At 34.7% G+C, this 15,416-nt stretch overlaps 1 protein-coding gene across 3 annotated transcripts in view; it reads right to left on the bottom strand.

The window, feature by feature from the left end:
- Window positions 1-3,757: 3,757 nt before the first annotated feature.
- The window catches only part of LOC141555291 (uncharacterized), a 232,087-nt gene continuing 220,428 nt past the window's right edge, over window positions 3,758-15,416 (bottom strand). For 2 of the 3 annotated variants that reach the window (XM_074288042.1, XM_074288051.1), the window contains one exon: window positions 3,758-4,807. In XM_074288042.1, coding sequence (XP_074144143.1) covers window positions 4,374-4,807 — 434 coding nt within the window. In that variant the 3' untranslated portion in view covers window positions 3,758-4,373. The remainder of the gene's footprint in view (window positions 4,808-15,416) is intronic. The other variant, XM_074288061.1, reaches the window with a different exon arrangement.

Below are 15,416 nucleotides of genomic sequence, written 5' to 3' on the forward strand. Positions count from 1 at the left end.
AAGGAAGGAAGGAAGGAAGGAAGGAAGGAAGGAAGGAAGGAAGGAAGGAAGGAAGGAAGGAGAGGGAAGGTATGGAGGAGGAGAGAGAGAGAGAGAGAGAGAGAGAGAGAGAGAGAGAGAGAGAGAGAGAGAGAGAGAGAGAGAGAGAGAGAGAAGGAGGGAGGGAAAGAGAAGGAAAGAGGGAGAGATCCGTTTTGCACAATTTAATGGTATTTGAGCTTTTGGGAATAAAGATTCAAATATCTAGATACCTATGGTTCTGTTAAACCTTGCCAGTGGCTATATTCTGAGGTAAAAAATAGAATGAAACTGATAGAAATCATTGGGATATATGCATTGGCTTTGTGTGATGAAATTCAGACTAGTATATGACACCAGAGGGCTGGAGAAATGTGCAAATGTGCACTGACTCCATCATGCTTGCACAACGGTTCCCACTCCCCTCAGCCTCAAATACATGCTTGGTACTCCCTTTCCTTAATCCCACTTGGACAAGAAGTCACTCTATCCTTTATATACATACTGTATCCCCATGGAGATTTGGACCTATGATTTCATTGGTATAAACAATTATTAGATACGGAAGCTTTCTCCACCAATCCCAGTCAACCTCTTCTCTGAAAATTATAGTTTTAGAGAGTTGTCTGGAGAGTATTGAGAGGTAAAGGAAACTTGATAAAGACAATAGAGTGGAAAGAGTTAAACCCACTTTGAGACCTCCCAGGCAGTTCTCCAATGCAAAGGACCCAATCATATATTGAAGTACTCAAGGACATATTGAATTACATAGTAGGTGTTGTTTTCCCCCTTATATCGCATTTATTTTTCTACTTAAGGCCCCAGAGAATTTCATTTTTCAACAGGAAATAGCTTCAACAGGTTTTTTTTCCTAAAATAAATTAAATAAAAATAAACAAATAAATGAATAAATAGATAGATGATAGATAGATAGATAAAAGACTACAAAGTAGTTTGTGTGTAGAAATTTCAACTTTAGTTTTGATTTCCCATCAGCTTTAATAGCAAAGAAGTCTCATCATTTCTTCTCAACTTCAGACGCTTGTTTCTTCAGTGAGTATGCCCAAAGAATTGTCATCATCCATATGTTATCTTCAAACCTTATTTATCTAACCTTATTTAATCTAAATGGATAAAAATACAGCAGAGAAGAGGAAGCAGCTCTCATCAGAAAAGGAAATCTCTCCAGAGTTATTCTATTTCTTTCCTTCAAAATATCCTCTTCTTTCTTCAAAGATTATTTCAAGCTATGAAGTATGGTTTAAGGGGGTTTTTAAGGTTTTTAAGGCTTTACTTGTTCTCTCCCATACTTGCTAATATCTCTTTTATAATTTATATACTTATTTTAAGGACACTTCTGTTCCATAGAACCTATTTTAAAATATTTGTGTTATGGATGTGTAAATTATGTTTAAAAATTCTTGAGGGAAAATTGTCTTCTTTAAAAGAACTTGCCTCAGAAAAAATCTGGGTTTAGAAATAATAGCATTTGCAAAATATAACCATTTTAATCCAAAATGTCATGCAATCCTTCAGGCAGGTCTGGGATAAGGAGTGAAAAAGAATCTTTGTGCAGGAGTATGATGGACAAAGAGGTCATTCCCCATGTAGGAAACACAGCAGAAGTTTGCTCTAAAAAATAGTGATTTGCTTCTTTACTGTCGTTGGAACCACTGATGGAGTATTGCAGTTTGAAAATGTGACTAGCATGGCTAAAGAGGGTAAGAGATAGACAGCTAGAGCTGTAAATATTTACATCAAAAGCAACCACATCAACAAAAAGCTCCAGGCTTCAAAAACCGGAATTAGCTGATAGAAATGGTATAGATTTTTTTTAGGGGTGAATAGGTTCTTAGGTCATAAGAGAAATTTTACAGTTAACTATTATTTTACCAGAAATCTGATTAAGTAATAATTGATAAGTAATTGATAGAAGGAAAATAGCTATATGTAGGTAGGGAATTTTTCTCCCATTTTCCACATGGCTTTTATAGTGTATCTTTTTCATTGTTCAATTCGTAAATAAGTTGCTTAATCTGTTTAATGGTTTTCAAAAATTTTAAGACCATCCAATTAAATTCAATCCAGCACTTATTATTTTTACTATATTATTATTAATTATTATTATTATTATAGAAGCATCTAAGTGGCAGAGTGGATAGAGCACTGAGCAAATCACTTAAACTCTGTTTTCCTTAATTTCCTCATCCATAAGATAGGAGTTATAAATAACAGGACTTATCTGATCAAAAAAGATAATTGTAAAGCATCTTAGCACACTACCTGGGACTTAGTAAGCATTATATAAATATTAAATCTGATGATGAAATTGATGATGACTAATGAAGATGATTGATAATGATGTAATTATCACTACTTACCTTTAGAATGCTAATCTGCAAAGAGAAGTTGGGGTAATAAGAGTTTGAGATTGCCTCATGGTGATTTGGAGTGCCAGTTTTTACAATTACTGATTGACTGTGGGTAAATAATTTAACTTCATTGGGCCTCAATTTCCTTATCAGTAAAATGGGGGTATTATTTTTTCTGCCTACCTTAAAATGCTATTGCAAGAAAAGTGCTTCATAAATCTTTAAAATGCCATATAAAACTGAGTTTGCAACTAAGACACCAATGCCATCTGCTGGCAGTTTGGGGACATTAGAGTACCTGAGGGGGCTTGCCTTGCAAAGCCAACCTACATACATAAGCAATTAAGAATAAATATCAAATCCTGAAATAGAAAGGGGGGAGAGAAAGGAGATTATTTTGTAGGAGAAATATAACAAAAGGCAGTAGGAGAATGGAATGATATTCCAATTTTCTAGACTGTTGTGTTAAGCATTCTAGAAAAGGTATCTGGAATAAACTTGGGCAAGGAAAGGAAACTTTGGAGAGGTCAGCATGGAGAAGTAATCTTGACGTGGCCCTGGAGCATGGAGAGGCTTCCATATTCTGTCTCTGGCATGAACTGGGCATGTTGTGCAGCAAGTAAGTTGTGTACAAGCCCCATGAAGTTGGAAGCAACCATGGGGATGTAAGGTCTGGTCTGTACCCCCATAGTACTGACCGGCAAACTCCCAGGAGAAAGGGTGGATAGTGTGACAGGCAGAAGTTACAGCAAGTTAAGTGGCCATGGTAATTAGTTCCCTCCTTGGATACCAGGAGCCATGGGGAGAAAGCCGGTGAGGTGGTGGGAGGGAAGAGGAATTCAAAAAGTCAAGAAATATGAGTTTACTTTCATCTCTATCACTAACTTTATACCATGAGCAAATCACTTTTTCTATTTACACTTTGATTTCCTATTTCTGAAATGAAATAGTTGAATTAGGTGATCCTTAAGGTCCTTTCTAGGTCTTAAAACTATCACTCTAGTACCTATATTGCAGTATTTTCTAGGATGAAAGAAAATCAATGTATTTGACCAGGCACCTTCTTTTAACAAGTTTAAAAATTATGTGATAAATGGATAAAGCCAAAGACCAGTCTCGTTTTGGTTTTTTAAGCAATGTCTTTATGAAACAGCTAACAAATTAACTACATGTATGACCTTAATTATTCCAAATGTAATTATTGCCTTTGGCAAAACAGACAAGACTGGCATGTGATGAATATTTATATTTTATCTTGATGCTTAGAAACAACTAATATTCAGCTAGATCCCTCTGTTTTCTGGTTTCAATAGAAAAGAAAAAAGTAACTATTTAATTTGTTTTAAATAAAGACTCAGAAAATGCCCTGAAATTTCAACTTTATTTATTAACAAAATATCAACTTTAAAATTTGAACATCCTTAATATCCAAAAGAAATTTTGGAAATGAAAATATTAATTGAAAAACAACTTAGCTACATATAATAAGCTTCTTTGCTAAATTTCCTTTAATCACATACTTAACAAGAGCATTTGTTCCATGTAAACATTTTTATGCATTTGTGTTATTATTTTCAAGGAAGATATAGTAATATTTTATTATTTACAGCAGCATTAAAAACTGAAGATGATTCTTTTTTATCAGTCATTAAATTAAGATATAAATGGCTGAAATTTTAAAAACTTTAGTTCATGAAGCCAGTCAAGACAACAGTGAAGAATTGTATCTCTTTGTTCCAGAATTAGATTCACATAGCAACATATATAATCATATGTTGAAATTTCAAAAATGAAAAATTAAAGGAAAATGAATAATCATTATCATTTTATACCATTCCCATTTCATTTCTTTAGGATTTATCTACAGAAAATTTTACCCATCAAATTTACTTTTTAGATTTATAATCTATTTTGGCATGTGAGGTTTACCAGCATCTAGAACAAATATCCAAAGTCATACTTCTGGGTGGCTGGGATCCCAGATTAATCTTGTAAATACAGTCTTGTGGGTTTTGTGCTCTTAATTCTGAAGTTCTTCCCTCGATGGTGCATGGGGGCCTTTTCAGAAATTTCTTCCTGAGGCTGTAAAGAGGAGGCTCGAGAATTTTCTGCTTTATTTGAAAAAATGGAATTAACTACCAGTTTCTGCTTCTGAGAACCAAATTGAGTTGATGGGTCTTCTGTGCCCAATACTCCTCCACCTTCCCCTTTCCACTTTGAAAACCTCGAAGAGGACTCAGTTCCTTTTTCCCTACGTTCCTTTTTTAAAACTTGAAGTTCTGTGATTGCTTGCTCTAGCTCAATTCTTAAGAATTCTGTCTCTTTGGCTGCTTTATCTCGTTGGTCTGCACAGTCTCTGAGGGCCTGCTCTAAAGAAAGGAAAAGTTCTCTTCCAAATTTTGACAAGGCCTCTTCACCTAGAGAAAGAGAACAAGAAGCAGCAGCAGCTACATTAAACCAGTTACTTCAAAAGCTATAGTTCAGAATTTTTCATCTTGGTACAAACACCACAAAACTTGGCAGGACAAGCTCCATGAAATGTGGCGTTAGTACAGGAGCTGGGAAGTGGCAGAGGGTTCAGAACATTGGGGGTATACTATTACAAAGAAGGGGAAAGACTAGGGGAACTCACACTAGAATGACAGACTGGCTAACTAGTTCTTAAGCTCCATTTCTTCTTTGTTCCTGACAAACTGCAAACTGCAAGTATTGGCTATCCTCTAAATATATTGTCCTAGACCAAAACCATGTAGCTCTTGCCTACTTATGATTGGGAAATCCCACTTAAAGCAGAGAAACAGAGATTGATAAATGCTAGTGGTCTTACTAAAGTACATTTGGACATTCAATATTTTAATCTAACTTTCCTTGGTATTACCCTTTACCATTATTCTTCAAAGAATTAAATATGTGAAAATACTGACAACTGTGTGATGGACATTTTTGTGAGGAATTTGGGATACACAGTGATTCATAGGAGATATTTTGTTTTTATTTTCAAGTAATGTGGGATAACGGAATACTTTATTTTACTAGCACTACAAACTAGAAATAGATTTTTTTCTATTATGCTAGCAATCTCCTGTCCCCAAATTATTACAATTTTGCCTTTTTATATTATGTGAAATCAAAAAAGCAAGCACTAACTAAAAACCTGAAAAGTATCCTCCAAAATACAACATGTGAGCTGAGAAGCAAAAATGGAAAAGAGGAGTAATAGTTTTAATTCTTTGCTGCAAGAATGGTTTATGGGATGCTTGTCTACATTGACACATATAGGCCTCAGTTTCTTTTAGTTTTGTTCTAGCATCTGCTATAGAATCACTCTTTTTTTCCCTGTTAGCTGACTCCCTGAGTTGGAATTCAGCAGTGCAATGTTTCTCCAAGCAGATACTTTACAATTCATGATATCCTAGCTATAACTTTGCTTATATGAATTTATATATTATCATACTTTTTGTGGAGATACATGCTGAAAACAACCTAAGAAGTAAATGAAGTTGGATCCACTGATCCAGAATGGTCAAAGAATCCACTAAACAATTAACAGATCCTTATTAAGAGTTTGCCACCTGTTAGTCACTGTGCTAGACCCGGGGGATTAGATAAAAGACAAAAATGAAACTGTCCTTGCCTTTGAGTAACTTACAATTAATGGAAGGATTCATCTTCTATTCTAGTAGATTTTTATTATAATGATAAAACTTCTCCACTAAAATCCCTCAGCAAAACATAGGTGTTCAAAGGTTATGTGTACAGAATACACTTTGTAAGAGGCTCTTGCATGTGGATTTAACAAGACACTTGGTATCTGATAACTGAGGAGAATCAGCCTAACAAAAAGCTAGAGCCCATCAATAGAACTGATAGCCAAGTGATATTGAGTTGCTGTGGCTAGAAAAAAAAATCACTTTGTGACCAATCCTAGTAATGAGCTTCCTCTGAGATTTGCACTCTTGGCCTCAGACAAGCAATGCAAAAAAAAAAAAAAAATTGGGACTTTAACCCTGACTTTCTGACTACAACAAAAGCAGCATTCTTTCCACTATGTAATGTTGTTATTAATGGTTTACTCAAATACCCTCATTCTGATTTAAAGTGAATTTCTTCTTGTTAGAAAAAGAAGTTATTTAGGAGGAAGGAAGAAAGGGAGAGAAGAAAGGAGAGAGGAGTGGAGGGAGGGAGAGTAGGAGGAGGAAAGAAGGAAGGAAGGAAGGAAGGAAGGAAGGAAGGAAGGAAGGAAGGAAGGAAGGAAGGAAGGAAGGAAGGAAGGAAGGAAGGAAGGAAGGAAGGAAGGAAGGAAGGAAGGAAGGAAGGAAGGGGAAGTAGGGGAAGTAGGGGAAGGAAAGAAGGAGAAAGGGAAGGAAAGGAGGGGAAGGAGAGGAGGGATAAAGGGAGGAAAGGAATGTAAAGAAAAGAAAAAGGAGAAAGTCGGCAGGTAAATGACTCAGTGGATGAGGGACTGTTCCTAAATTCAAATCTGGCCTCAGACATTTGATAGCTCTGTGATCCTGGGAAAGTGACTTAATCCTGTTTGCCTTGGCTTTCTCATCTTTGCAAGAAAATCCCAAAAGGGGGTCTGACAAATAGTCAGACATGAAGGGAAAACCATTTAACACAAAAATAACTACCATCACCACAACAAAAGCAAGAAAAATAACATTAGAAAATTATATTTCAGTTTGCATTCAGGGTCCATCAGTTCTCTCTCTAGACGTGAAAATTACTTTTTTTCATTGAGTATTTTGGAATTGTTTTGGATCATTATATTGATCAGAGTAGCAAAATCTTTCATAGTTGATGATTATTACATTATTGTTGATACCCTGTGCACAAGGATCTCCTGGTTTTCACTGCATCCCTTCATATAAGTCTTGTCATTTTTTATGAAATCACCCCTACCTTACAGGACAACAGGACTCCATTACCATCATATATCACAATTTGTTCAGCCATCTCCAATTGAAATGCTTCCCCCGTCAATATTCAATTCTTTGTCAACACAAAAAGAGACCCTATGAATATTTTGTACATCCTGACTGTAGATCCCTGATATCTGAATTGTTTCTTTCTAGTTGGTAACAATATCTTCTTGATACTGGAGCTCTAGGATTTGGCTACAATATTCCTGGGAATTTTCTTTTGAAACTCTCTTTCAGGCAGTGGATTCTTCTTTTTTTTATCATTTTCTTATATTTAATGATTTTTTTTCTTTTTCAAAAAATTTATTTTATTTTTAATAATATTTTTTCTTTTCTTTTTTTTTTTTTTTTTGCTGAAGCAATTGGGTTTAAATGACTTGTCCAAGGTCACACAGGTAGGAAGTATTAGTCTCTGAATTCAGATTTGAACACAGGTCTTCCTGACTTCGGGGCTGGCATTCTATCCACTATGCCATCTAGCTGCCCCTTAATACACATTTCTTTAGGAGACATGTTAGCAGAGAAAAATCAAAACGAAAGAGGAAAAACCATGGGAGGAAAAAAAAAAACAGAAAAAAAGAAATGAACATAGCATGTATTAATTTACATTTAATCACCATGGTTCTTTTTCTGAATGCAGTTGACATTTTCTGTCCAAAGTCTATTGGAATTGCTTTGGATCACTGAACCACTGAGAAGAACTGATCATCACACTTTCTTGCTATTACTGTGTACAATGTATTTTTGGTTCTGCTTGTTTCGCTCAGCATCACTTCATGTAAATCTTTCCAGACCTTTCTAAAATAAGCTTGTTCAATAATGAACATAGGACAATAATATTCCATTACCTTCAAATACTACAACTTGTTCACCCATTCCTCAATTGAGGGGCATCTACTAATTTTCTACTTTTTGATACCCCAAAGACTTTCTACAAACATTTTTGCACATGTGGGTCCTTTTCCCTCCTTAAGATTTCCTTGGGATATAGACCTAGTGATGGCACTGCTGGATCAAAGAATATTCACAGTTTTATAGTCCTTTGGGCATACTTCCAAATTGTTCTCCACAATCAGTGGATGCTTTTAATTTTTTTTAACTTATGGATCTAAGGCATCAAGGAAGTTTTCTTTTGTAATTTCTTGAAGTATGATGTCTAGTCTCTTTTTTTGATTGTGACTTTCAGGTAGTCCAATAATTCTTAAGTTCTCTCTCCTCAATCTATTTTCAAATCAGTTATTTTTTGCAATGAAATAATTTACCTTTTCTTCTATTTGTTCATTATTTTGACTATTTCATTGTTTTTATATCTCATAGAGTCATTTGCTTCTACTTTCTTAAATTAATTTGTAATGATTTTCCTTGGTGAAGTTTCTTGGCATTTTATCTATTATGTTGCCTCTTTTACCAAGTTGTTATTTCTCCTCTCATAATTTCTTTGTACCACTCTCATTTACTCCCCCCATTTTTTCTTATATCCCTCTTATGTCTTTCTTTAACTCTGCCAGAAATACTTGTTGATCTTGGGTGCAATTATCATTTTTCTTTGAGGCTTTTGTTTTATCTACTTTCATACTGACACAAGACTTTGTATTTTGGTCTTCCTTGGTACCAAGAGTAGGTTTTTATAATCAAGTTCTTTTTTAGTCGTTAACTCATTTTTTCCTAACCTATTTCTTGCTCTTGAATTTTATGTTAAAGATTGGCTCTGCTCATCTCAGGTTAAGAGGCACTGTCCCAAGCTTCAGACTTTTTCATATTGCTGTTTTAAGAGCTAATCCTGGGGGTCTGGATGTTTTCAGTACTTCTAAGATAGTGTGACACAGGGAAAAGTATGGTCACTGCTCTCCTGCTTTCCATGCTAGTCTTATCCAGGAAATGTTCCTTTTCCTCTTCAGCCACAGGCAGTATTATTCCTGTTGGTCCTAGTCAAACCAAGACTTCTGTGACCAGGACCCCCCTGCTTCCTTGTGACTAACTTCAAGTGCTCTTCTTCACTCAGGAACGGAGACTTACAACCACATAGACAATAGGATCCTCAATCAGCACTAGCTCAATCAGGTTTAGCAAAAGGTCCACCATGATCTCTTTCTGACTAGCTTTCTGCCCCACTTAAAATCTCTGAGCAACTTCTGGAAGTTGCTGCTGCTACCATGGTTACAGCCATCTCTAGGGACCACCCTTGCTGCCACAGCATGGACTCCAACATCACAAATTTCTGCTGATCTCCCAAGTTATTTTAGGATGGAAAAATATCTCACTGTGATCTTTTGTTGTTTTATTTGAAGAGTTTTTTAAAGTTTTTTGGAGTGAAAGGCAGAGAGAATTTAACTGATAACTATGTCTAATCTGCCATCTTGAATCCACCTTCTTGCCTTTACCCCTTTCCTCCAATAATGTATCTCATTATACTTTTAAAAAAATCTTTATCTGTTAGAAAATTGTTTACTTTAGTAATTTTTAAATTCCCTATGTAATCTTCCATGACACAGACTGATTGCAGTAAACTCTGATTTTATTATAAACATAAATATCATTACTATTACCAATATATGATTATTTTTCCTACTTTGCTTAAAGTAATTTAATATAAAAATAACATGGATATGAGATTTGCAATCTTTCCCACTTCAGTGTAAGATATTCAATCAGTGAAATTAGGTGAAGAATTACCTTCATAGGTATTTTTCTAAAAATTAGTCTGACCAAGTCATTTGCCTACTCAATAAAATCAAATGGCTATTTATTGACCAATATCAAATAAAAAATATTTTTTCAGGGGGTGGGTGGGTATATTTAAATATCTTCACAAACTGACCACAACTTACTTTTCCATCTTTAAATTTAAACCCATCCCCAAACTCTTTGGTCCTATCAAATTAATCTTTTTTCTGTTCCCCAGGCACAATACTCTGTCTTCTATCACTATGTATTTGCATTAGTTGGCATACATTCCTGGAAAGCACTCCCTCATCACCTCTACTTTACAGTATAACTTATTTGCTTCATGGCCCAGCTCAAACACTACTTTCTACATAAAGCCCTTCTGTCTCCCCAATTCTTCATGTCCTCTCTCCAAAATCTCCTGGCATTTATTTTATATTTATTATTTATATACTTATTTTGCATAAGTGTTCTTAACATACTCACCTGAGCTTCTTGACTTTCTATAGGAAGCTTTCCCTGCCCCTCTTAATTCTACTCCCTACTCCCTTATCTATGGTAATTATTTCATATATATATATATATATATATATATATATATATATATATATATATATATATATATATATATATATATATATAATATAGCTTAGTTTGTATATATTTGTGTTTTGTTTTCCTCTTTAGATAACTGGCTCTCTTAGGACAGGGATGGTCTTTTGCCTCTTTTTGTATTTCTAGCACTTAGGACAGTCCACTGGCATATAGCAAGAGCTTAAAAAAGGTCTACAGATTGCCTGAGTTAAATAATAGTGGTTTCTTGAGTTAAAATAGTTGGAGACCTGTAGAGACCTGCCTTTCAGTTTCTGAAAAAGAGAAGCAAAAGAAAATTTTTAAATAAAAAACTTAATACACTGTTCCTATCCTGACAGTTCTTTTCCAGATTGAAACACCGAGGAAGCATCAAGAAAGAATGGCAGGAGAAGGTAGAAAAGAGAAAAATTGAGAACAGCTACTGTCACACAGCTTGCATCCAGCTGAGAAGGAGGGAAAGGAAAATTATAATAATTACAGCACTGAAACCCATTCCCATAGCCTTATTCATAACCATCCTGAAATGAGGATGTAAGAGTTCTATATAACTAAAATAACACATATAGTTAACTGCTAGTAGTAGGTGGCAGGGAATTAAGATATTTCCCCTATAGGCAAAGTGACTGATGTATTTATATTTTCATAGGTAAAAGGAAATAATTTTTAAAAGTAATATATTTTGAAAAATTAAAAGGAAAAATTTATCTTTACAGGGAAATGTTTAACGAGAGAATGTTTACACTGGGTTTTTATAATCATAACACTCAAAGAAATATAGAACTGAAATAGATGATTTAGGACTCATGCCTGGGCCATGCCAACATAATAAAAAATGAGTGTATTATTAAAGATAGTTTACATATTTAATACTATATTATCAAACTACCAAAAGGACAGTTCTTGAGATAGACAAAACCACAACAAAATTCATTTGGTAAGAAAAAAATCTACAATTATCTAGGAAAATAAAGGGGAAAAATGTGAGAATGAAAGCAGAATAACACTTCAAATTTTCAAATGAGATTTTGGAGTAAAAATATTCATTCACACCATTTGTTCCTGGTTTAAAAAGCAGATATGAAAATCAATGGAATAAACTAGATCAGGAAAAATCAGAAATAATTAAACCCAATAATCAGTGTGGGATTAAACTTTAAAAATTAATTACTCAGGAAAGAACTCCATATCTGATAACAATATCTGGGAAAACTGGAAACCAGCTGACAGACAATAGATATAAACAACATTTTACATCATTTCATAATAAATTCAAAATGGGTAGATAACCTAAATAGCAAAGATCATACATATATACATACATACATGCATACATACATATATATATATATATATATTATATATATATAAATATATATCTGATATCTGAGACAATTAACAGAAATATATAGGAGCAAAAGCCATTTTGCCATCGATAAGTGATCAAAAAAGTTCTCAGAAGAAGAATTCCAGATTATTACTTACTACTATTACTAACTACTAAAAGAATGCTCCAAATCACTAACAAGAGAAATGACAATCTAAATATCCCTGAAATTTTACTAGGCAAACTGTCAAAGATGACAAAAATTAAAACTATCATAGCTTTGGATAGACAGGTATACTTACACATTGCTGGTGGAACTGTGAATTTTACACTTTCATCCTGGGATTATGCAAATAAAATGATCTTTTGCCATAAGAGTAAAACCTGTATTTGGCTATTAAATTAATTACAATATTTCCAATCTATGTTTCATACATTGCTTATCTTCCAGTTTAGATCTTCTCTTTGCTCTTCTACATGATATTCTGTCTGTCATCTCCCTGATTTTCTACTGGACATATCCCATGCTGCTGTGGATTCATTCCTTCCCTGCTTTTCCCTCAAATAATCACTCGCCCTTCAAACATGAGGCTCAATATACAGCTTTTTTGGATCCTCCCATCTTCTAGTATTCTCTCTGCCATATTTTTTATTGTGTACGTATTTCTTTTGGATATACTGATAGATGTACATGTTGTTTCCCTGACAGAATGCAAGCCCCTTGAAAGCAAGGTTATTTTTTTTGAGGGGGGGGAAGTTATGTTTTATTGTTGTTGTTTATATTTTGTATTTGTATCACTGGCTCCTAGTACAAAACCTGGATATGCTATGTAATTAATAAATGCTTGTTAAATGACCGATAGCTTTAGGGAACAATAAAGATAAACTAAAGAAGGGATTCCAGCCTGCAAGTATAAGGGTTAAAACTTGTCTTTGGTGAGCAATCTCTTCTTGGAAAGAAAATGCCTATTTCAGCCAAGGCTCTGAAACCAGATAAAGCTTCCTTGTGATAGGAAAGATTGTAAAGGATTTTTCCCTAGTCCATTATTATAAGGGCTTTGCCTTTCTAAAGAGTTATCTCAAAAGCCCTGGGTTTTATGATGAAAGTGTCATAGAAAAGCCCATTCTTCCTCTCACTGGAGAGGTGAAACCAGAATTTAGAAGCAGAAAAAAGCTCTGAAACTTTGTGCCTGGAAGAGTTGTATTTAGCAGGAACCAACAGTGACCATGAGACTGTGGAGTACTATTAAGTAGGGGCAATAATCAGCAAAGACTACAAGTCACACCTCAACCACCTCAAACCCCAACACACACACACACACACACACACACACACACACACACACACACACACATAATCCAGAGCTTACAAGCCTAGTATAAACTACACATTATACCATACATTAAGTGTGACACTGTTAAAAGCAGTATTACATTAAATGCCCAATTGGAATTCATTGTATCCTCTAACTAAATGAAAAAAAAAAAAACAAAAAACACATTGGTAGGGACTTGTTAAGATGCTATATGGACACATGGAGTGCTTGAATTTTGAAGCAACCTCCTTTGGGATCTAAGTGCTTTGTGAATATAATGCAAAATACCTGTGAATTTAAAAAATAATACAGAGAATTAAGAGAAACATAGGAATGTTTGTTTGAATTGAGACAGAATGAAATAAGCATAGCCAGAAGAATAATAAGCACAATACTATCACAATATACAAATAAATATCACTAAAATAAAGAAGCTAAATTTTTGACAATTAAAAAAATATTTTGAAGAATGATAATTAAAAAGATATTTCTTCAAGGGATGAATGTTGCATATGCAGTTCAAACATCAATAATATTCAACACAAAATGAATGGATATTAAAACATGTGGCATAGTAATATAGTAAAATTGTTTTTTAATTCTTCTAATATTAAGGAAAACGTGGAAAGTAATATGGTTTTGTTAGACCTCTATAACTGTTATTAACAAATCTGTCAAATTTTTGTTGTAAATATTCATTATTGAGAATAATATTTATAAACAAAACCTTGAATTGTTTTTTATGGGAATTATTGGTAACACAAAAGACAAAGGAAGCGCATTTCTGTAAATATGTATTCATAGTGAAAGGAGCTGAAATATATATGTTTGCATTATGATCTCACTTGAATATAATAAAAATGTAGATGTATTTTTCTCTATGGCTTTGCCCAAGCCTGAAGATCTAATGTTGTTTTAGCTATAGGAAATAGGGAAACTGTTAAATAGTGAGCTTGCCAAGGGAAAAGGCCTTCAGGTTGTAAACATTAAGAGTCATCTGCCACCCACACTATTCTTATAGCCAACACCCTCCCACTCTCCCTATTTCTGTAACAACCTCAGAACAAATAATCCACAATCTTCTTATTTTCTGATCCCATCCTCTTCTACTCTATTCTATTCACATCCTACTCCCCTTTTAATTGTGCTCTGTGGAATTCTTGTTTCATAGTGAATGAACTTCCCTTCATTCTGCAGTACTTTCACTCACACTTACTATTGCTCACATCTCTCAGCAAGCTTATTCCCACCTTCTGCTTTCTTCCCCTATTACTTGTACAGCTAAATGCAGCATAATGTACCTGGAAAGTAATGGGGCTATCTTTTTATTCCTTCCTAAGTGATTCAGATCTCACTACATGCAAAAGTTATTCCAAATTTCTCAAATTCCCCACACTCCTGAGAAAACTGGGGTCATTCCCTCCTCTCTTTATTTCAAAACCTTGTGATGTCTTCCCCCACTATCTCTTTCTTTCCCTCTGACAGTGAGGTAACTCTTCTTGCCAAAGTCAACACTTTTATGCATACTTTGCCCTTGATCTCATCCCATCCTATCATTTCTATCTTCTCCAGTAGGTGATCACCTTCAGTTATTTCTTTCCTGCCCCCAAACTTTAATCTCTTCATATCTATTGCTTCCCTTCCTAATTCTTTTCCAGGTTTGTAATCTTGTGTTATCCTTAACTAATCATTCTCCTTTGTTCCTATGCATCCAGCAAGTGGATAAACTTAGGTATTTTTATTTCTATGTCTTGCATCCAACTACTCTCTATTTACATAGCTAGCTGTCATTTCAGTTCAGGGACCCATCATTTTTTACCTCGACTATTTCAATAGCCTTTTACATGATTTTTCTGCCTCAAGTTTCTCCCCACTGCAGTTCATCCTGCAAACAGCTACCAAAATGATGGGCAAACCTAACCATGTTATTCTACTACTCAATAAATTCTAGTGACTCTGGCTGCCTCTAGCATAAAATATAAATTCATCTGTTTGGCTTTTAAAGTCCTTCATAACCTGCCTCCAATTGATAGGGGTTAAAGATTCCTTTCTAATTCCCAGCCCCATAAATCCCAATGGGAGATATCTGGGCTTTCCCAGCCCCCACTGGATCTGAACTAACTTGGGCTGTCCCAGCCTCCACTCTAATGATCTGCTTACCAAAAGCTCCCATTACAAAAAGGGGAAACCTGGAGCCCACTCTTTG

The sequence above is a fragment of the Sminthopsis crassicaudata genome, chromosome 1, assembly GCF_048593235.1.
Source record: "Sminthopsis crassicaudata isolate SCR6 chromosome 1, ASM4859323v1, whole genome shotgun sequence".
Classification (NCBI taxonomy): Eukaryota; Metazoa; Chordata; class Mammalia; order Dasyuromorphia; family Dasyuridae; genus Sminthopsis; species Sminthopsis crassicaudata.